Source organism: Syngnathus typhle, linkage group LG11 (assembly GCF_033458585.1).
Source record: "Syngnathus typhle isolate RoL2023-S1 ecotype Sweden linkage group LG11, RoL_Styp_1.0, whole genome shotgun sequence".
NCBI classification, from domain to species: domain Eukaryota; kingdom Metazoa; phylum Chordata; class Actinopteri; order Syngnathiformes; family Syngnathidae; genus Syngnathus; species Syngnathus typhle.
Window position 1 is genome coordinate 12,807,798 of NC_083748.1, and position 20,594 is coordinate 12,828,391.

At 47.6% G+C, this 20,594-nt stretch overlaps 4 protein-coding genes and 1 long non-coding RNA gene across 11 annotated transcripts; 4 read left to right on the forward strand and 1 right to left on the reverse strand.

The window, feature by feature from the left end:
• Positions 1–4,911, reverse strand: LOC133162170 (uncharacterized). Its single transcript, XR_009716190.1, has 3 exons — positions 4,708–4,911; positions 2,453–3,135; positions 1–1,631 (listed from the first exon to the last, which is right to left on the reverse strand). It is a non-coding gene; the product is annotated as an uncharacterized LOC133162170 (long non-coding RNA).
• rem1 (RAS (RAD and GEM)-like GTP-binding 1) lies at positions 115–3,082 on the forward strand. 4 transcript variants are annotated; one of them, XM_061291176.1, is made up of 5 exons: positions 115–255; positions 1,293–1,638; positions 1,965–2,047; positions 2,466–2,673; positions 2,793–3,082. In XM_061291176.1, exons 2-5 carry the CDS (start codon positions 1,320–1,322, stop codon positions 3,080–3,082), a joined length of 900 nt encoding a protein of 299 aa, XP_061147160.1. In that variant the 5' UTR covers positions 115–255; positions 1,293–1,319. The 4 variants fall into 4 exon arrangements, with proteins under 4 accessions (XP_061147160.1, XP_061147163.1, XP_061147162.1 ...); XM_061291179.1 differs by having other exon boundaries at positions 2,796–3,082; XM_061291178.1 differs by having other exon boundaries at positions 1,968–2,047.
• Positions 4,912–5,014: 103 nt separating the features above from the next.
• Positions 5,015–9,833, forward strand: LOC133162167 (protein SSUH2 homolog). Of its 2 annotated transcripts, none has more exons than XM_061291174.1 (12): positions 5,015–5,166; positions 6,035–6,100; positions 6,173–6,245; positions 6,395–6,524; positions 6,785–6,845; positions 6,921–7,042; positions 7,110–7,172; positions 7,467–7,546; positions 7,772–7,864; positions 8,113–8,218; positions 8,673–8,780; positions 8,955–9,833. In XM_061291174.1, the coding sequence occupies exons 1-12, from the start codon at positions 5,154–5,156 to the stop codon at positions 9,093–9,095; spliced, it is 1,056 nt and encodes a 351-aa protein (XP_061147158.1). In that variant the 5' UTR covers positions 5,015–5,153; the 3' UTR covers positions 9,096–9,833. The 2 variants fall into 2 exon arrangements, with proteins under 2 accessions (XP_061147158.1, XP_061147159.1); XM_061291175.1 differs by lacking the exon at positions 5,015–5,166 and adding an exon at positions 5,178–5,399.
• A 362-nt stretch (positions 9,834–10,195) lies between these two features.
• st3gal8 (ST3 beta-galactoside alpha-2,3-sialyltransferase 8) lies at positions 10,196–17,462 on the forward strand. Of its 2 annotated transcripts, none has more exons than XM_061290993.1 (9): positions 10,196–10,263; positions 12,839–13,131; positions 13,263–13,356; positions 13,419–13,557; positions 14,611–14,804; positions 14,985–15,164; positions 15,272–15,317; positions 15,380–15,499; positions 15,584–17,462. In XM_061290993.1, the coding sequence occupies exons 2-9, from the start codon at positions 12,987–12,989 to the stop codon at positions 15,749–15,751; spliced, it is 1,086 nt and encodes a 361-aa protein (XP_061146977.1). In that variant the 5' UTR covers positions 10,196–10,263; positions 12,839–12,986; the 3' UTR covers positions 15,752–17,462. The 2 variants fall into 2 exon arrangements, with proteins under 2 accessions (XP_061146977.1, XP_061146979.1); XM_061290995.1 differs by having other exon boundaries at positions 10,208–10,263; positions 12,836–13,131.
• Positions 17,463–17,695: 233 nt separating this feature from the next.
• LOC133162069 (cyclin-D1-binding protein 1 homolog) lies at positions 17,696–20,426 on the forward strand. 2 transcript variants are annotated; one of them, XM_061290996.1, is made up of 11 exons: positions 17,696–17,923; positions 18,216–18,275; positions 18,373–18,452; positions 18,537–18,618; positions 18,789–18,885; positions 18,959–19,032; positions 19,186–19,262; positions 19,343–19,596; positions 19,688–19,748; positions 19,873–19,919; positions 20,101–20,426. In XM_061290996.1, exons 1-11 carry the CDS (start codon positions 17,845–17,847, stop codon positions 20,207–20,209), a joined length of 1,020 nt encoding a protein of 339 aa, XP_061146980.1. In that variant the 5' UTR covers positions 17,696–17,844; the 3' UTR covers positions 20,210–20,426. The 2 variants fall into 2 exon arrangements, with proteins under 2 accessions (XP_061146980.1, XP_061146981.1); XM_061290997.1 differs by having other exon boundaries at positions 17,834–17,923; positions 18,216–18,456.
• The last annotated feature ends 168 nt before the right edge of the window (positions 20,427–20,594 follow it).

Consider the following 20,594-nt stretch of genomic DNA (forward strand, 5'->3'; position numbering starts at 1 on the left):
TGACCGACATTTTTCCTAAGGCCAACTCTGTTGAACACCCACATACGCACACGCACTCACTCCGCCCTCGCATATCTGCTTCTCCTCTGCTGTCACACACACACACACGCTGTGCGAGAGGGTTGTGTGTGATTCCGCTGCTGAATTTTTAAAGCTGTGGTGGAACTTTGCGAGGTCAGTGTGGCGAAGGATTGCGTTACAAAGACACACTCACCCGCTTGGCCACCACACCGATTCTTGTTCGTGGATTGTCTGGTACGTTCCTCATCGCTCAAAGTTGACTTCTTGCCATATTTAATCATTTCTTAATCACATTGTCGAAACTTGCTGCTATGCATTTGTGTGTTTTTGTGTACTTGGACAATATATCGACCATATATCGTCATAGCGATAATTGCCCACGCAGTGAATTGGATGACTTTGACCAATCAAATGCGACCGTCAATATTACAGTATTTACACTAAATTAAAAAGAATGGATCTCAAGACCAATGCCTCAAAGTCAACTGGTCAGGAAGGATAATGGTCTTGGTGAGCCGACTTTCGCCCACTGACCGATCGCCTTTGCTTGCCGCTCACGACAAGCGACCAAATATTTGCATTTGGATACCAAATGAATCTTTAGCGAGCCAAGTTACAAGAACTTTCTGAGGATGATTTTGGGTTGTCACCAGACAACATAAGTGATTATCAAAATTGTTAAATTTGCTAATCGTTTGCTTGTCGATTAATCGATTCATTGTTGCACCGCGGGCGGCTCGGTGGAGCACTGGGTAGCACGTCCGCCTCACAGTTAGGAGGGTGCGGGTTTGATTCCACCTCTGGCCGGCCCTCCCTGTGTGGAATTTGTAAGCAAGCTTAAAGTGTGCATATCTCGCGAACATCCAAGAAACATCAACAAACCGGGCCGTTTGTTTTTTGTTGGTTTTCTCGCATCTGTTCGGGGAGCATCACTTCCATGTCTTTGCAAACATCTAAGACTGATTTGTCTTTCAGCTAACCTAATGTGTGTATGTGTTTTGCTCAATGTTACGGAACATTCTAATTACTTTCTCTTTGCTTTGTTTTGGACCCTTTTTGCATCTGTTTTGTTTTTGTAATAAAGAAAATTTAGAGTTTTCAGCTGTAATGGGCGAGTTTCGGGAATTATAAAAGAGCATGGTCTACTAGCAAACACCCAAAATTAATTCTCTCTTCCGATAATCATCCAAGAAACATAGACGAGCCTCAAGTATGTGATTTGTAAATAAAATTCGGGACGTGCAAATGACATCAATTCACTCGGGCCCAAGTGGTCCTGATGCTGTCACCGTAGCAACATGAGCATCAACATTCAGAGAAAGGAGGCAGAAGTCCAGCCACGGCGGGGCAGCACTCCCGTCCGCCCCACCCGGAATTGCTCGCCCTGCACCCGGGACCCGCACGCCGGCGGCGGCCCGCAGCGCAGGCACCCCCCCCTGGGACAGTCGGCATCCTTCCAGCCAGGGGACACACGTTGCCGGGCGCAGTGGAGCGCCGACTCGGACGACGACTCGGACTGCGTTCACAGGGTGCTGTTGCTCGGCGACCACGGCGTGGGCAAGAGCAGCCTGGCGGGGATCTTTGCCGGAATCACCGACAAAGACGAACAACTGGAAGGTGAGGAGACAAGTGTTAAGTAAACCAAAAGAATTTCACGTTTCATTTATCCTAGCATTTGTAAACGTCAATGGCATCGCTGTGTTCCGGTAGCGTCGCAACACCAGGGTCATCAACTTTTGGCCAAATGGCTTCACGCAAGCATCGGATCACTGCCGACGTCAATAACTTTCAGTCCGCCCGCCATCGTCCGCTTTGACTTTGAATGACCTCATTGATGGACTGTCTGCCACTGGCAGCGTTTTAATCCGCTTGCCTTGCAATGCATTCCTGCTCATAGGTTTTCTTTTTTCCTCTCTTTTTTTTTTGTTTCTGCATTGGGTCAGAAGACACATACGAGAGGACGCTGACTGTTGATGGCAAGGAGACCACGCTGGTTGTCATGGATACGTGGACAAATGACAAACTGGTGAGAGCCGTCAGAATTGTTACAAAACACCGATGATAGATTCATTAACAAAGCGAACTTCAGTGCGTGTAATCGGGGGGGGGGAAATCAAGTCGGGTATGTTGAAGACGAAATTGTCGTTGATGTTTACAAAAAAAAGATGTTGGGATCATCTCTTTACATTAAACCTTATGGTTAAATCCCTTCTTATTTTCTTTTTTCCCAAAAATGCATATGTAAGCATAATTGCTGCATAAATTGTTTTGGAGGTTTCCCAAAAGCCCGTTTTAGGTCATTTTGTCGAGCAAATCATATTTAAGGAAAAAATGTTAGGTTCTTATATAGGCGTATACAAAAATCACAATTTGGCATCTTTTGAAAAAGCAATTGTTTTACAAAAACCTGAACGCCCAATGATTTCACTACCATTCCATGTGAGGACGAAGACGGGCGTGCAAGCAGTGAGGCCTGCCTGACAGGTGGCAGCGCGTACGTCATCGTGTACTCGGTCAGCGACCGGAGCAGCTTCGACGCGGCGGGCGAGCTCCGCATCACGCTACGGCGGCGACGACAGGCCGACGATGTGCCCATCATCCTCGTTGGCAACAAGAGCGACCTGGTGCGCTCCAGAGAGGTGGCGCTGCAAGGTGAACCTCTTTGACAATAGTAGATTTGGGATCATGGTTTCAGTCACTGAACACGGAATTGTCTAAAATGATTTTAGAAAAAGTCCCGGGTCCTCATATGGAGTCATTATCTTTTCCAGAAGGTCGAGCGTGTGCGGTGGTTTTTGATTGCAAGTTCATAGAGACGTCAGCCTCGCTGCAACACAACGTGAGCGAGCTCTTTGAGGGTGTGGTGCGGCAAATCCGACTGCGCCGGGCGGGCGCATCCAACGCCGACGCGGCCCAGTGCCGACGCGCCTCGTCCTGCAGGCGCAAGGAGAGTATCACTCAGAAGGCGCGACGCTTCCTGGACCGCTTAGTGGCGCGCAACAACCAGCGTGTGGCCGTCAGGGTGCGATCCAAGAGCTGCCACGACCTGGCCGTCCTCTGAGGGACCGGTGACCCGTCCTGACCCAAAGACGATTCTCCCACGGACATGATTGCCTGTTTCGGGACAACTTGTGTAAGCCTTTGACCTGGGATGTAGCTTGTTCATGCTAGCAAACAAATGGATGAAAATGAAACCGGAAGGTGGCCTGAAAAACACGGGTAGACATTCAACAGGAGTGTTTATTCACTCACACACAGGCAGACGCACCTGGCCCACATTCAGTCAGACGTTAAAAAGCACTTTCATACACACACTCACGCTTGGGCAGACACATACCGTTTTTTTCATGTATAATGCGCAAAATTTAACTAATTTATTGTCCTAAAATCTGGGGTGCGCATTATACATGGGTATATATATATATATTTTTTTAATCCGGATATGATAGGGAGGCCGCCATTACAGATGCGCTTTCTTTCTTCTCTGCTGTTCACTTCAAACACGCTCCATCCGAACACAATGCTCTCGTATCAGACAAGGCTTGCTCGATCACCTGCTCGTTTGCTGTCAATGTACCCTACACAAATCCAAAACATTTCGAGTTTGCTAGCGCATGCGCAGTGATACTGACCGGCAGAATAACATCCGGTTGTTCCCAAAGATGATCTTTTTTCTGAAATCATTTTACGTTTACGGATTTAAGTAGGAGTCAGAATTTAGGTGCGTATTATACATGGGTACAGGCTTTTTTCCAGCATCAACATGCCATTTCTAGGGTGCGTATTATACATGGGGGCGCATTATACATGGAAAAAAACGGTATTCTCTCTCTTCTCTCTCTCGCTCCCTAATCTCTATCTCACGTTCTCATCTCACACACGCACACTCAGACACTTTCATAAACACGAGCGCAAACAAAGACGAATGCACACTTTTAAACACACACGCACAGTAATGGAAGACCAAGTGTGTTGAAGGGGGGCAGTAGATGGATGAAGGGTGTTGAACATTGATTTGTAATGGAAAGAATGCAACTCACGTGACACACACACGCACACACACACGCAGTCAGACGCATGTAAACATCCTCTGGTGGAGCAGTGGGGGACCAGAGGTCCAAAGCTGTGAGATCTCATATCGTGCGTGCGTGCGTGTGTGTAATACAGATTGCAATCTTCATTACTTTGTGTCTTTGAGTTTGCGCGGTTGAAGACACTGGATGAAGTGCCTTCGGTGTTCACAGAAACGAGCGTGTTCCAATTGAAAATGTATGAAAGGTCACAGAAAACTGTTGTTTACAAACATGTAAAGCGCGCACACACTAAAATGGACACATTGGCGCCCTCTGCTGGTTGCTCGCTTGACTTTTCCTGAGTAAAAGTGATCCAAACTCCGGAGCAAAATTTATGAAACCACACAAACCTAAACCACGTTCATTCATACTTGGAAGACAGTTTTCGCGATCAATCAAAATCATGACAGCGTCTTAGCACTATTTTGCGTTGACACAAATATTTGCCTTGAGGGTAAGACATTCCTAACAAACATCTTGAGACATGTTGGTTTGGCATGGAGGTAATGACACACACACGCACTTGCAAGCACACACTTGACGCAATAAAAATAAGAAGATGTGGATGTTGGGATTGTTGCAGCGGTCTTTGAGTCGCTTAATTTATCCATACCAGATGGGGATGGAAGGAAATCCATAGATGGGCGTCGGCAGCATTCCTGCAGTACTCGGTGTCAAGTTAACTTTGAAATCCCAGGAAACAACGTTGCAGCCCTTTAGATTAAAATTCCATGTCTTGTTTCACTAATCATTTTGCCCCAAGACCCAAATATTTCACGATTTATGTTTATCTGGGTTCTCTTTAATCAAGCGTTTATCTATCAATACCCTTGTTGCAGTGCGCCTGCTCGACTACTGCAAGAAAATAATGTTATTCTTCACTATATTTTCATTTCATGCGTTTTGGGATTTACTTTGAAACGCGCGTAGCGGAAACGGTCTGTGTAATTAACAAGACGCTGTCCTTGGGACGTGCTCTGGTCCGCTCTGCTCCCCTTGCACGCTACAGAGTTGCAACATCTTGGGTGTGTTCGCCGTCAAAATTTGTTCTTGAGCAGGATGAACACCGCAGGTAAGCAGGAAAATGTCCAATTGAATCCAATTATTACGCAACAATCATGTTGCGCCCAATCACATGACCGCATGAGCGTTGCCGAGGGTGGAAGAATTCAATCTTGGAACGGGCCAAGTGGGAACGCCTTCGAATTCATTTGTCCACTTGTGATCTGGGACAATCTGAAACGCTTCGTGAGATAAAGCTCAACGTTCATCCTTCAAGCTGCTGTCTTCAAATTGGGCCAAGGGGTTGGGTCAATTTGTTTTCTAAAAACAACCCAATATCAAAATCGTCGCACTAATATTTGATGTCCATCTATTTATCGCTCCATTAATGTCCGTCTAAATCTTTGAGATATATCGAAGTGACTGACAGCGACCAGTCGGTGTCAGGTTTTGTGTTCGAGCGTCTGCAACAGCTGCATGTATGCGTTGCGTGCATGTAAGTGACGTCATGCGTGCCCGTTGTTGTTTTCACACGGATCGTATGTCTTGATTGCAAAGTCGACTTGGACGGCGAAACCTGAGGCTTCGTTTCGCCTCCTTTTATTTGACTGGATGTTCCCTCGTGTTCCAGTTCTCAAAGGATTTGCACCTTTTTACTTCTGCTGCGTGTCCTGTTACTTTTGTCCAAGTTCTACAAATTTTAAACAGGTCCTGTTTGTGACACTTAGTTCTGACTCCATCATTTTGTGACATGGGCTGCTTCACAATCCCGCATTTTTCCTTCCTCATTTTAATTTTTAATCCGAGCAAAGGTATTTGGACACGTGTTGTTAAGGAAGTGAAAACTGAAGACTGTCAGAAGTGGGACACAATGACTTCTTTTTGACATGTCCACGAGAAAGTCTACCTTATGGTTTTGCGTTGCTGTTGCGTTTCAGCCATGTACCCGCCCACCAACACATTCCCCAACATGCCCGGGTACGAGAGCATGGGCCAAGGCGGAGGTGAGAGCCGTCCAGCAATACCAAAAACTTGAAATTTGGATCCATCTTCCCACATGTTTCATTTATGTCCAGGCTTCCTGCCGCCCCCCATACCCGTGGAGCCGGTGGCCCCGCCCCAACCGGGCCCCGAGGCGGACAACTGGAGGTACGACATCTCTCATCTGGTCCACTCAAGTGCGGTCGCGCCATATGGTCCCCCATTCTTATTTGAAAAGCTGTGGCACAACGTGGTACTGCACTGAGGGTGGATGAAGCGCTTTGATAAACGCAAGTCCTGTTGTTTGCGTCCGCTAGCATCCCGTCCTTGTCTGAGGACGCCGCACGCGAGGCCTTCCAGAGCTTCGCCGCGTCCAACTGTTGCTACAACAAAGCGCCAGCCAACGACGGAGTCATCACACAGATGGAGCCCTTCAACACCTACAGGGTTAGCAAAGACGCTACACTGGCTTCACTTTGCACTTCCTCTAGTTTTTTATTTATTTATTTTTTATCCAACCCCCCCCCCCCCACACACACATTTGTTTTTTCCTTTTTGTCTGTGTCCCAATACATTCATCCAAATTTCCACATTTCTTTTATATCATTGGACGTGTTCTTGGATTGGACGTGTGTGTGTGCGCTTGTCTGTCCATGTCATGGATGACAATCATGCTCACTGTATATATGTGTGTGTGTGTTCATTAGTATCGACTAGAGACTTTCGCTGAATCTAGGTCAACCGAGTGGGGCAGCAAACCTCATGAAGGTACACACACGCACACGCACACACACACTAGCAAGGTGTGTGATGGACGGCCGTGTGTGTGGTATGAATGAGCAGGCGAGGCGCCGGACTTCTACACCCAGACGGCCCCCCGTCCCTGGGAGATTCAGGCCACGCCCCCTAAGATGTTCACCAATCACACGGAGCTCATCCGCGTGCCTTACACCTCCTCCATAAAGGTGAGTCCGCCTACGTCGCTACACAATCGTGTCAAACGCTTGCTGAGCTTGACGTGCGTGCGTGCAGGATTGCCAAGACTGCAATGGGACCGGTAAGAAGCCATGCGAGGAGTGCAACGGAAGCGGACATGTGAGTCGGGCTTCACTAACGCAAGCGCAGATTTTTGCAAACATCACGTGACCGAATCCAAATGATGGCGCTTGCGGGTTGACCGCGTTCGTTGCCGTGATGGGCGGAACTACGGCTCCGTGACTCATAGTGGGTGGATTTTGTTCAAACTGCAATGTCATCAACCCGCTGAGGGTTTTGCCGGTTTGGTCCCGTGCCCTTCACCATGCGAGGGCGATCATCAAGTCGGCAAACATTTATCCATCCCTTTTGGATAAAGCAGCTGGACGATCGTGTTTTTGGCGTGCGTTTCAGAAAGCGTGTTGGGTGTGTAACGGCTCGGGCACCAAAGACGATCAGAACTGCTCCCACTGCAACTCTACAGGCAAAGACAGGTACTGCGCCCTTCCTCAACACCACCACCTCGACTTGGCTGGTTGATTGGTTCCCTACCCGTACTCCATGCTCCCATCTCAAATCATCTTTCCCCATTGAAATGTACGGGAGCGCCATCAATCTGTTCCAGAAAGACCACCAGGAATTCTTTTATCAAGGCGACTTGCGAGCTAAGCAGTACCCGTCTGAATGTCTTGTGGGATTTTGCACACACGCTCGTGCAGATGCAGGAAGTGTGACAGTCGCGGCTACGACAATTGTGAGACGTGCAAGGGAAAGAAACAACTGCTGACCTTCATCCAGCTCAAAGTGGAGTGGTGAGTCGCCGGCGTTACAGTTGTGTCCTTGATGGACAGCTCACGTAAAGTTGAATGGAAAATTGAGCATTTCCATTGACACAAAATGACGGTTTTGCTCGGCTAATTTTGCGCCATTTGTCAATAAACGCATACAATGTGCTTGCTAAATATTATGTGTATGTGTGTTTTTAAAAAAAAAAAATTCCACCCCAAAAAAGCCTCGAAATGACAGGCGCGCTAAACTATGCGTGTGTGCGTGTACGCAGGACTAACCATGTCGAAGATCACGTGTTGGAGCAGAACAGCGGCTTGAAGATTGACAACCTGCGTTCAGTTAGCGGAAAGGAGCTGTTCAAGAACAACCATTACCTGGTACACACACACACAGACATTAAAATACAATCTAGCCCACACAAAAACACTCACGTTAGCCAAATACATCAACAAACACTTACCGTATTTTCCGAAGTATTAGGCGCTCTTAAAAACTTAAAATTGAATCCAAAAACCACAGTGCGCCTTATAATGCAGAGCGCCTTATATATGGATTAATTTGTTGATCCATACTGATTGTACACAGCGCTCTGCCAAAATGTTTTAGCACGACAAATAAACGACAAGGTCGCATCGCTTCCCGGCATTACGGCAACCGTGGTCAAGGGGGCGTCACTGAATAGCTGTTGTACCGGCGAGGCTATTTCATTTCAAAATAGGCTATTCCGTTAATGTTCTCGAGTACGTTTATGGATCAATGAAAAACACAGAAACAATACACCCCCCAACGAAAAACGACAAAATGCAACCAGCTGAACGAGTGAACATGCAGGTGTACCCGCTGGTCGGTTTCCCCGAGCCTGCCGTCGGCGAGGCGTCGGCACGGCTGGTCCGAGAGCACCAGAGCAAGTACACCCAGACCTCCAGGATCCTGCAGCAGGTAAGGACGTCACCACTGTGCGTGGATGTGTACGCATGTACTTTGTATGCATTGTGTATGTCTTTGTGTGTATTTTTCTATATGTGCGTGTAGGTATATGGTCTTGCATGCGTGTGCTTTTTTTTTTTTGCATACTTGCAGTACATATATGCAAGTGTGTGTGTGTGTATTCAGAAGCAGACAGTGGAGTTGATCCCCATCACCAAAGTGAGCTACAAGTGGAAAGGCGACTCTCACGTGTTCTACGTTTTTGGCAACGAGCAGCAGGTCAGCGCCGCCGACTACCCAGCCAAATGCTGCTGCGTCATCCTCTAGACCTGCCTCTTCCAATGCTGGCCACCAAACACACAAAACAAAAAGTGCAAAAGTTGTCGGATCGACACCGTGGATGGTCGCAGGTGCCGAGGCCTGCGTTATTTTGGATTCAAACATTTATATATGTCGGATTATAAACCCTCATGAGGATGAAATGATTCAGAAAATGGATGGATGCGTGGACCACTAAATTGATTAATTTTTTTTGGCTTTTATTGCCACCCAGTCTAAATATTGCTGTTTACACTCATTTTTGACATGATTACCTCATAGAACCAATGCCTTTGAATGCGAGTGCAAGGCTTTGTGGATGTTTTCGACTTTTTGCCTTAATAATCTCAATGGGGAAAATCAACTCATGGGGGAAAAAACCCCCAATATGCGCAATATGAAATTGTCCATTGTCAAGTGTTTTTGATGAGTTAGAATTGAAATTTTCTTCAGGAAACTCTAGTGCCTCCAGCTGGCTGCCTCCAATACAACTAGCCCAATTTTTTTTTTTAATATATGTATTCTTTTTTAGTAAATACGTAATGTGTTGCATGCCTTCCTATAAAATGTGGCATTTTACATGGCTCTTGTTTATCTCGTGACATATTCACTTTTGCACGTTGAAGATTTAGAATTTGTCCAAGCACGTTGACGACTTGTTGACATGATAATGTTTGTGCAGCGGTGCTTTTTATTATCATTGTATCCCTGTAAAATCAAATAAACAATCACTCTTACTGCAATCTATCACTTCTGGTTGGTGTGTTGAAAAAAACCATACATGTGTCTGTATGTATATTAGTAATCCATATGAACCAACTAGTATAGCTAGGTAGGGATAGCTGATTTTCTTTTCACATCTAATTTAGGACGGATTTTTTTTAAATTTATTGTAAAGAACATAGGCGACGAGGTACATTTTTAAAGGTAACAAATACTGTACAAAGGTCAAGTTTGACAATGTAAGCAAACTAGTCAATTATGACAAAGATGAGCGATTACGCACAGCGAAAAGGTGAATGTGCGTCTGACGTCACTAGCATGGCGCATTAACGTCTCACACCGGCCCGCCCCCTGCTCCGGCATCAAGATCACGCCCCCCCCCCCCCCCAACCCCCCCAATCATCCCCAAGCAGCGAAGACGAAGGCAGACGGACCTCCGGTGGCGAACCATCACGTGAGTTTGTCTTCTTTTCTGTGTTTTCTCTCGACGACTGGATGTCGATGACTTGTTTTGTGGTCCGACTTGAATTTGGGCCGCCTATGTGTGTTCTGTATGTGTACGCGAGTGGGTGAGTGTCGCGTCGAACAAACTGGATCGGGGGTCCCCGCAAACTTTGGGCAACTTTTTATGCTAATGTAGCGGTTATCTTGAACCAATAAAATAATAATTCTTGATCCGACCGAGTCGGTCCGTTACACAAAAGAAGAAGAACTGGGGCGAAGATGGCGATTCCTGTCTGGAAGAAAATTGTTTTGTTTGCTTTAAGCAATTTTTTTAGCCTGTTTGTTTGTTGACCAAAACTGTGATGGCATCTCTCGGCTTCACTGGTGACAAGATCCAACCTCCAAAGTTACAGAGTGGAGCAAAACTTGCGGTTCGATATGGCGAAGATATTTATTTTCTATTAAACTTTTTGGGTGGGGGGTTGCAGTTTATCAGCATATTTTCCAGCATTTTGGTGTCAACCATCTTGCATCCATGCATTTAGAATGGGCGTCAGTGATGTGTGAATTGCAGGCCTGGTCACTCCACTCCACTGCAAGTATGAATATGTGAAACAAAAACTATCATAAGCTGTCAGTCTCGAACATTACGGGGAAAATTATTATGTAATAAAATCACCCATGCATTGTTGCAATAAAATTACGACTGATGCGATGGTAAGTTGAGGAGGTCAGACAAAAGCAGTGCCATATTGTGACAATTACATTATAGGCAATAAAAATGATTTTTGAGTTGGGGTGAGTCAGAACGTTTGTATTTTTTTGCAATTTGCAGCAAGACTGTCTTAACCCCCTTAATCTTCTTGTAGTTATAACATTCACATTGGCTGAGTTTTTATGACATTATTTTAAGTCATAACTTTATTGGAACAATGCATTTAAACATAATTCTGTTAAGTCATAAAGATTGCAACTTGGTAACAAGTCACATTGAAGTTTGTACATTTAACAGTACCGTAATTTTCGGACTTTAAGTCGCACCGGAGTATAAGTTGCACCAGCCATAAAATGCCCAAAAAAGTGAAAAAAAACCCATATATATGTATATAAGTCGCTCCTGAGTATAAGTGGCCCCCCCACCCAAACTATGAAAAAACCCCACGACTTATAGTCCGAAAATTACGGTACATAATACCGTATTGGCCCAAATATAAGACGACCCCGATTATACTTTTTTTTTTTTTCTAGACCCCGAATATAAGACGACCCCTACTTTTTCAGTCTTATGTCAATGCAAAAAAAAACATTGTCTTATATTAGGGCCAAACCGGTCCAAACCACCCTCTTATAAGGTATACAATTGAGATGGTGTACATTTTTATCGTGGAAAAGGACTGTCCGTTAGAAACAAGAATATGTCAGCCGCTCCCGTTTCAATCAACATTAGCGCTTGCTGACTCATCGTGAATACGATCTGTTGCTTTTGCTGGCTGTTTAAGAGGTGCCTTGTACCTTGTGTAACGCATATGGCAGCTTTTATCCTGAGGGACAGTAATCCGACTGGAAAAAAGAGGGGGTGGTGGTGGAACGTTTGATTCCACCCACTTCAAAAAAAAGGAGGAAAAAAAAAGCTTTTACAAGAAAAAAAGGGAGGGGATGCCGGGAAGAGTGCGTGGACTGGAAACGGCCGGGGCACGTGTGTGTCTGCTCGTGCATGGTGACTTGTTACCGCAAAAGGGAAAGACTTGAAAATGGCGACATCAAAAGTGTGCCTCACTTTTCTCACGCTCTCAGTCGGAAGATGAACCACGCGATTCAGCTTCCTGTCTTAACTTGACGTAAACACGCGTTAGTTCCTGTTTAGCAGTTGAACGATGACACAGTCACGTTTTGTTTGAAACGGGATTTGCCTTGCTCCCGATTGTACGATGGGTGACCGCCACAATATACGCCGAGCACTTGGGCCAAATGATTGTTGGGAGTGTCGTTAAACCTTTTTACTAACACTTACTTACATTTGACTAAACTCACCATCAGGTCAATGAGACAGAGGACTTGCGTGCCATGCAACACCCCCCCCCCCCGCCAGACCGCAAAATAACAGAGATAGTGTCACTCCACTCACTCTCACACCGAGATACAAAATGTCCTGAAATCGGAATGTGTGAGTACTTCCTAGAATTGTTTCGAAAAGAATCAGCCCCCGCAGATACTTTTTATCCGGCAAAGTGAGCGCCATGTCTATTGTGTGTCGCCCTACAAATAATCCGAAGCAGCCACGGCCCAAAAGACGCAGGAAGTCTAGCTAGATAAGATGGACGGCTGGCCACGATAGGGCTTCCTCACCTCCACACGCGCCCGGGACCGGGTTTTCAGGTTGAATAGAAAATTCCTTGAGTAGCCAATAGTCGCTATAACACCGAAATGAGAGAGAGTTTTAAAAAAGAGTAACTGCAGGAAGGCTGCCACACATTACGGCGCCAGGAAGGAAAGACGTTTGAGTTGCAAGCTAAACAAACTAGGGCTTCACAACAAGGCCCATTTGCACAACACCAGACTGAATTTTTTCCCGTGTGTCCCAGCAGGAAGGCGGCCTAGCGGACAGGACAGGAAGCCAACGCCCTGGCCGGGCCTCGGTGGAGATGAAGGCGAGGCCAGCCCAAGCTCGCCGGAGGTGCGGATGTGCTCGGCCAAAGTGCTAGCAGGGCCCGCGCCCCCCTCGCACCTCCGGCCATGTTGTTGAAGAGGAAGCTATGCGCGGTGCTGGCCATTGCCGCCGTACTCCTCCTCATGCTCGCCAGCCACAGCATCCAGAGGAGACCCTTCTTGTCGCTGTCTTTTGCCACGCCCACACGAGACGCCAGCGGTCAGGAGACGGGTAAGATGATATCACGTGTGACCTGCAATTTGGCCTTTCAAAGTTTTTTTAGAAAGTTTTTAACTAACCTTGCCAATTGAAAGCCTCAAGCCACATTTGAAACGTGACTTGTTTTTCTGCGTGGTTTGTAGCGCCTCCTGCTGACGTCGGCGACACACACGAAGCAGTCGTCACCGCCACACCTGAGAAGCGGCCGGCGAAGAGCGATGCCAGTCGGGAGACGAGGTAACGCACGGACGGGAGCGTGCCCAACATTTGCGGCGGTCTTAACGGCCCGCTCCTCTCAGGCCCTGCGCTTGTCCCGAGTCGTGCGTGTCAGACACGAGTGCCTCCGACTGGTTCCGCCTTCGCTACGATGCTGGACAGCGGCCCGTCCTCCGCGACGCGAGCGAACGCTTGGACCCGGACGCGCTCGACTGGTGGCTGGTGAGCACAGTTCGCTCGCCCGCCAAACGCACATTTCGACTTCCGCCTAACCTTCCAGAGTCTTCCAGAAAACTAACCCTAACGCAATCAAGCCAAACGTTCCATTTTGGGGTAAACGTCAATTTCAACGAGCAAACATGAATGATTTTCAAATTGAACAAGCAGCCGTGACGAGCATTCCCAGCGCCTTAAGCAGTACACGGACGGACGGACGGACGGACGTCTGAGTATATTTCCTGCTCTACATTAGCACACACACAGGCCATTAGGAGATTGAGGGGGAGGTAAGTTGATTTCAGCTTGCTGATTCACTGCACCAAGCAGCTGCGATGCTTCCTTGAGATATGAGCTCAATTTCTATTCGTACGACGCTCACAACTCAAGGCATGTCACTGTCTTTCCCGGTTGAAATGAACGGCCGACGAATTTTTTTGTAATGAAAAAATAGAACTTAAGTACAGTGGAGCACCACGTACTCGCAATTAGACATTCACTCTTCCCCAAAATCTTTTAAAATGTGTGATTATATTATTTTGTTTGTCTTTGGAAGAGCCCATTTTTGGTGGCCCTGAAATGCAAACAACAACAACAACAAACCAAACACGAGAGCAAATCATAAAGCACAACAGCAAATAAGCAAACAAAACAACAAAAAGCAAAATCCAACCGCAAACCGCTCAAACAAAGGGCAACAGTGAATTTAAGAGCAAAAACTAAGCGTCATGACAAATTTGAAGAAAAAGACAACTGTAAACAAAGAAATCAAAGCCCCCAAACTACCGTAATTTTCGGACTATAAGTCGCGCCGGAGTATAAATCGCACCAGCCATAAAATGCCCCAAAAAGTGAAGAAGAAAAAAACATATATGTATATAAGTCGCTCCTGAGTATAAATCGCCCCCCCACCCAAACTATGAAAAAACCCGCGACTTATAGTCCGAAAATTACGGTAAATGCAAGTGCCAACTGAGTGACCTTGATGCATTTCAGTGTGGAAGACACAAATGATGATAACCCGGCCTGGAACGTAACGTGAGCTCTTTCCCTCGGCAGAGTCTCCAGCGTTCGGGCAACGACGGCACACTGCGGGAAGTCATGTCGCAGATGTTCCAAATCATCTCGCCGCGTCCCGTGGACTTTGCGCCGCAGCCGTGGCGTTGCCGCACCTGCGCCGTGGTGGGGAACTCGGGCAACCTGCAGAAGTCGGTGCACGGGAAACTCATCGACTCCCACACCTCTGTCATCCGGTACCTTTTCCACACTGACTCTTTTCGTTCCGTCCCTCCCGTGCTCTCGCAGTCCCGACGAAGAAGCGGGACTGCGACGACAGCGGCCGTACGGAGGACCGTCAAGTCCAATGTCTTGATATTGCCCTCGTCGAGAAGCTCGGGTGTACATGTGAGAGCCATTGAATGTTTGGCGCCCAGGATGAACAAGGCGGTGACGCGGGGCTTCGAAAAGGACGTGGGGAACCGCACCACGCATCACTTTGTGTACCCGGAGAGCGCCGTAGATGTGGAGCGCGGCGTCCACCTCATTCTGCTGCCCTTCAAGCTCCGAGATATGGAATGGCTGACCAGTGCCCTCTCCACCGGCCACATCAAAATGTAAATTTTTTGCTAAACATCAGACATTTGGAACCCTGTTTTTGCCAAACGTCAAAGTAGCGTTTATTTCCGTCAAGCTCACCGACGTGATGTTTTTGTGCACTCAGGACGTACACGCGGGTGAAAGAACGGGTAGAAGCCGATAAAGACAAGGTAAGCGTGGCAGAGGTGTGTAACGTGTGCGCTACATGCTAATGGCGCACGTGTCTGTGCAGGTGTTGGTGGTGAGCCCGGCGTTCTTCAAGTACGTCCACGAGCGCTGGACGGAGCGTCACGGCCGCTACCCGTCCACCGGGATGCTGGCCATAGTCTACGCGCTGCACACCTGCGACCAGGTCGCCATGACACCCACTCAACCGCCTTCCTCTTTCTTGCTTCTTCTTCTTTTGTCCATCGTTTCGTAACGCCGTTCTCCGCAGGTGTCGGTGTTTGGTTACGGGGCCGACAAGCAGGGCAACTGGCACCACTACTGGGAGGAGAATCGCTACGCTGGCGCCTTTCGCAAGACGGGCGTCCACAGCGCCGACTTTGAGACGCAAGTCATCCGGCGGCTGGCCGAGGAGGGAAAGATCCGACTGCACGCGTGAACCAAGCGGACGCCGTCCGTACTGGCCGGGCCTCCTTTGACACAGAACCCAAGCGGCCCAAATTCTCCTCGTCCATTTTGTGCCTTTTTCCCACAAGACTATGGAGTGTCCTGTAAACACAAAAAAGACTGCTCTGAGATGGGGAATGACCACATAACGGGGCGGGGGTTGTATTAGTTAGCAAAAAAAAAATAAGGATACCCCCCCCCCCTTTTCTTTTTCTTTTTTGTCTGAGCACTTTGCCTTAAGGAAATGCCAGCCATCTTGTGGCTTTACAACTCGTCTTTTTGTTCAAACTGAATGGCTGACATCCAGTAAGTATTTTGTTCCCGTTTTTGTGGTGCTTAGTCTTGTATATTCCAATTTCATTTGAATTATTCTTTCCTCAAGAATTGGACACCACATGGTGACGAGCCCTTTGCAAATTTTGAGGGGAAAAGCCCAAATTGAATACATTTTGGCTTTCGCCAGTTCGCATTGGTTTCTGTTGCGGTGCATTCGCTGTTTTTGTTGTACCAAAGGTCAACGCCCCCTGTTGGTCTTGACGTGTACTGTGAATGTAAAAGTCGTTCTTCCGTGGTCAATCGTGTGGTCAATCGTGTGCCTGCGTGCTAATATTTGCGTGCAAACGACAATGAAGGAAATTGAGCACCGCGCAGTGATTTTTCTTTTTTTTTTTATACAGTATTTAGCATGCTGCCTAAATTGTTTCTTTCAATGTTTTTTTTTCTGCTTTTATTTTTTCTTAATTTCTTTATATGGGTTATGTGGAAAGGAAGAGATGAGACGTGCATTTACAAATAAGTAACATTTACATAATCATGAGGCGGCACTGGTTAGCACGTCCGCCTCACAGTTAAGTGGATGTGCGTTTGATTCCACCTCCGGTCCTCGCTGTGTGGAATTTGCATGTTCTCCACGTGCCTGCGTCGGTCTTCTCCCATATCCCAAAAATATGCTTGGTAGGTCGATTGAGCACTTCAAATTGCCCATAAGTGTGAGTGCGAGTGAGGATGGTTGTTTGTCTCTGTGTGCCCTGCGATTGGCTGGCAACCAGTTCAGGGTGTTCCCCGCCTACTGCCCGATGACTGCTGGGATAGGCTCCAGCGGGGTCGCGACCCCCGTGGGGACAAGCGGTACAGATAATGGATGGATGAATCATGTTGGCTTATCAACCAGTTTGTTTTAAGTTGACCTGTTTGTATTTTTCTAATGCCAATTATGAAAATGGATACATTTCAAGGGATAAGAAGTTCAAATTTAGGTTTTGCTAATGGCTTACTTCCTGCACACGTCCCAATTCTCTTCACTTTTGTTAATGCTCTATATTTGTTCCAAGACCTTTGTCCATGAGGCCTGCTTGACATGCAAGACTTTGTGAATTTGTAAAGGCACTGCTGCCACTTGGACTGAACAAGAATGAGAAAATAAAACACATGTTTTGAACGGCACTGCGAACTTTTCCACTGTTGGGCAAGCTAGCAAAATATTTGTTGGGGTTCCTTCAAGGTTGCAAATGCTCGTAAACTGTTCCCCAACAGTTTTAGTTTTTTCCCCTTGTTGCAAGCACAATTTGAAAATGTACAAAAATTTTCCATGATTTGAATGAGGTAAAATAACATGCTTTTTCTCTCGAGTATATTGTTAGAATCATTTGTTTCAGATGTAATCATTTTCTGTATAAGAAATTAAATTTGGTGTTCAAAAAGTATTTTTTCAAGCTTGACTCTTGAAAAAGAGAGGGTCGTCTTATAATCAGGGTCGTCTTATATTCGGGCCAATACGGTAATATTGGACAATTGAACGGATTACGTAATGATTAGAATACTTATAGCCAATAATAAACAAATATTAGAATAAAAGCACAATACTTCCACAAATGACCACAAGATGTCGCCAAACCTAGCAAACGTTTCCTGCTTAACTCCAGTTTCCGGTCGAGCGTCATTTTTTGTGTAACCGTGGCGCCAAAGCTAAATTCCCCAAAGAAGAAGAAGAAGAAGAAGAAGGAGAAGAAGAAGAAGAACAACAACAACAACAACAACAACAACACAATAGGTCTCCGGAATCATTTGAGCTGCGGGCGGGCTGACATGGATACGGAGGACAACGTCCGCTTGACTCTCCGCAACTTACTCAACTCCGTCGAGTGCATTTCGGCTCGAGTCCGAGGTCAGTTTGATCAATTTGGAGCTAGGGAACGGCCCGGCCGAGCTAAAATTGCTAACGTAGCGTGGTTAGCAGACACTCTTTGGCGTTAACGTGGAGTTAAAATGCTAACCTAACATACATTTTACACACAGAGGGGGAAACAACATGGTGGGCGACACTTACTGAGCGACAATGGCAGACAAAATGATAGTGGGCAACGCAAAAAAAAAAAAAAAAACATCACAGAGTGTGTCACATATACATTTTCTTGTATCGTGGAGCTAAAATGCTAACCTTCAAGTTTCTGTCTCAGACGGAGAAGCCAACGAGCCGGACGGAGACTTCAACCTCTCCAACTTTTGGGACACTTTGAGTTGAGTGCTCAAGTGGACGTTGCATGCTCAACAATACCCGTTCAATGCCAATGAAACTCTCCTGCGCCAATGCAACTGCTAACCTCTGTGTTGCAGACCAGGCGGCCAAAGCAGTATCTCAGGAAGCCACCAAACTCTGCCTGGCCTTCTCCAAGCCTCCGCTGCCGTCACAGCAAGTTAGTCAGTGAGACATTTTGCAAAGATGATTCCCCCGCCGCCATTTACGTATATAAAATTATCTTTTTGTTTCTTTGCCACAGGATGCAGAGCAGCTGTCCGACTCTGTCCTCAAGAGTGTCCTCAGCCTCTCCACTGTTTATTACTGGCTTCCCAATAGCAGAGGTAAGACGCGCTACCTGGCGCCGTCTCCTGCTTTCAGGCGACAGGGGTGGTCAGAGGAACAGGCCGGACTTGTGTGTGTCGGCGATGCTCCTCCAGAAGAGTTGTAACGTGCCAGGAGATGTCGCGCTCTTTATTATACTTGTTTGCTTGACTCACCGTCTATGTGTCAGGCGTCGCTCTGCGTCAGCAAGTCCGAGACGCCGTCGTGCAGGCCCTGGAGGGCCTGACGCAGCTTCTGGAGGTCATACTGACTTCACCGCTACAGAGGTACGCGCATTGAGCAACAAAGGAGGCAGGCTCCGGCTTGGGGAAGGTGAACAACTGACTTGTCTCCTTCTAGTCTGACTCAGGCGCAGTTGACGTCTACGGGAGGGGTGTGGTCAGCGTGTGACCGCTTCACCCGCCTACCACAAGGTAAGCACACCTTCCTACCCTGTACTGACCTTTCTCCCGTGTGACTTGGCTAGCCACCAAGGTACCGACCGACGTAGCGAGCTCGCCGCCATCTTCTTTTCCAGCGACCTTCATGCTGAACAAGCTCCCTTCATATCGCTCTCTCAAATGCAGACAATAAGGCTGCAGCGGTGCTGGTCCTGAGCGGTCAGAGCGGCATCGTCAAAGACGCCATCGAGGAGTTGGAGCAGGTGCGAGCCGCGAGGAGGCAAGGCGACCAGGCTGCGCGCGCTCCTCCATCTGAACGGGAAGGCGGCCGTTGATCTCGCAGGCGCTGTTGGAGGCCCCGTCGGGCGACGCCCCCGATCAGCAGGAGGATGGCGAGGAGCCGCACGCTAACCAGGACGCGTACTGGTCGGTGCGGGACCGCTGCGTGGTGGCCGCCTGCCAGGGGATGATGAAGGTCGCCGCCGCCTGCCTGAGGAAAACCACGGCGGCCGTCAGGACCCGCGGGGACGCCGATGCGCCGCAGAGGGTGGAGCAGTTGGATCGCCTGCTCGACGCCGTCAAGGAAATCAGCCCAGGGTTCGCGTGCAAACTGACCAACACACGAACATCCGTCCATCTATTTTCTGAACCTCTTTTTACAAACATATTTATTTTTATTTCTTAACAGAGTTGATGACCTGGCTTTGTGTCTCTACCCACCGGTGGATAACAACGATGCGGACAATCATGTAAGTCTGTAACGCTCTCTCACACAAACGTACACGAGTATGACATTGATGCTGTTCAATTGCTGGTTGAGATATTGAGGAGAGCTGTAAAATGTTGACATCTGCTCATCCGTTTTGTTTGCAGGTGACTCAACTGGCGGCGCTCTTGACAAAAGTTCTCACCATCATTAGGTGAGTGCCATTTGTCATCCCCAGTGACGCGGCGTCATCAAACGGCGCGGCTGTCGCACTCCCTTGCTTTCCCGACGTGCGCGTTATGCCTCGCTGATTGCCAGGGGGGTCAAGTTTTGCCCGCAAACAGAATTGGGCTTTGTCGAGCTGTCGTCTTCCTGTCTGTCGCCCCCCAAACCAGGTCCAGTCACATCTGTGGTGAAGCAGAGCTGACCTGGCTAGAGTTCTTGGACCAGGCCGTGGACCACAACCTGCAAAAAGCCAAAAATCTCCTTTGGCTGGACAGCTAGTGTGCGCATGTGTATGTGTGTGCCTGGGAGTTATGCTTGTGTATTATTTTCGGGTTTGTGTGTGTGTTTTCGTGTGCTTGCGCGCGCCCCATTTCAACTCTGGATGGACAACAGAGTGGAAGAGATCGATTGTTATCAGCTGCTACACAGCCCTTGAGATTCTCAGGTCTCCTGAAATTTGTCAGCTAAATAAATTGATGTTGGAAACTTCACAAAATATTGTGCTCACTCCAGTGGAGCCCGAGCTGGTGTGCGAGGCAGAAAAGTTCCTCTTTAATTTGCCGTTATTGTTGATGACCGGATGTTACGTAGCGGAGATTGCGTACACGCACGTAAAAAAAAAGTAGGAAGCAGTGATGTGCATTCCTGTTTTTTTAAGTGGATT

What these genes read in the sequence shown, in the direction of transcription:
- rem1 (XM_061291176.1), top strand. Translation starts at nt 1,320, where the DNA reads ATGAGCATCAACATTCAGAGAAAGGAGGCAGAAGTCCAGCCACGGCGG. An exon ending in CAAAGACGAACAACTGGAAG is followed by an intron (nt 1,639 to 1,964) that starts GTGAGGAGACAA and finishes GCATTGGGTCAG; the next exon opens with AAGACACATACGAGAGGACG. An exon ending in CGTGGACAAATGACAAACTG is followed by an intron (nt 2,048 to 2,465) that starts GTGAGAGCCGTC and finishes ATTCCATGTGAG; the next exon opens with GACGAAGACGGGCGTGCAAG.
- LOC133162167 (XM_061291174.1), top strand. An exon ending in AGTGCAACGGAAGCGGACAT is followed by an intron (nt 7,173 to 7,466) that starts GTGAGTCGGGCT and finishes CGTGCGTTTCAG; the next exon opens with AAAGCGTGTTGGGTGTGTAA. An exon ending in TCAAGAACAACCATTACCTG is followed by an intron (nt 8,219 to 8,672) that starts GTACACACACAC and finishes GTGAACATGCAG; the next exon opens with GTGTACCCGCTGGTCGGTTT.
- st3gal8 (XM_061290993.1), top strand. Translation starts at nt 12,987, where the DNA reads ATGTTGTTGAAGAGGAAGCTATGCGCGGTGCTGGCCATTGCCGCCGTA. An exon ending in GATGCCAGTCGGGAGACGAG is followed by an intron (nt 13,357 to 13,418) that starts GTAACGCACGGA and finishes CGCTCCTCTCAG; the next exon opens with GCCCTGCGCTTGTCCCGAGT. An exon ending in ACGCGCTCGACTGGTGGCTG is followed by an intron (nt 13,558 to 14,610) that starts GTGAGCACAGTT and finishes TTCCCTCGGCAG; the next exon opens with AGTCTCCAGCGTTCGGGCAA.
- LOC133162069 (XM_061290996.1), top strand. Translation starts at nt 17,845, where the DNA reads ATGGATACGGAGGACAACGTCCGCTTGACTCTCCGCAACTTACTCAAC. An exon ending in CTTCACCCGCCTACCACAAG is followed by an intron (nt 19,033 to 19,185) that starts GTAAGCACACCT and finishes TCTCAAATGCAG; the next exon opens with ACAATAAGGCTGCAGCGGTG. An exon ending in CCATCGAGGAGTTGGAGCAG is followed by an intron (nt 19,263 to 19,342) that starts GTGCGAGCCGCG and finishes TTGATCTCGCAG; the next exon opens with GCGCTGTTGGAGGCCCCGTC.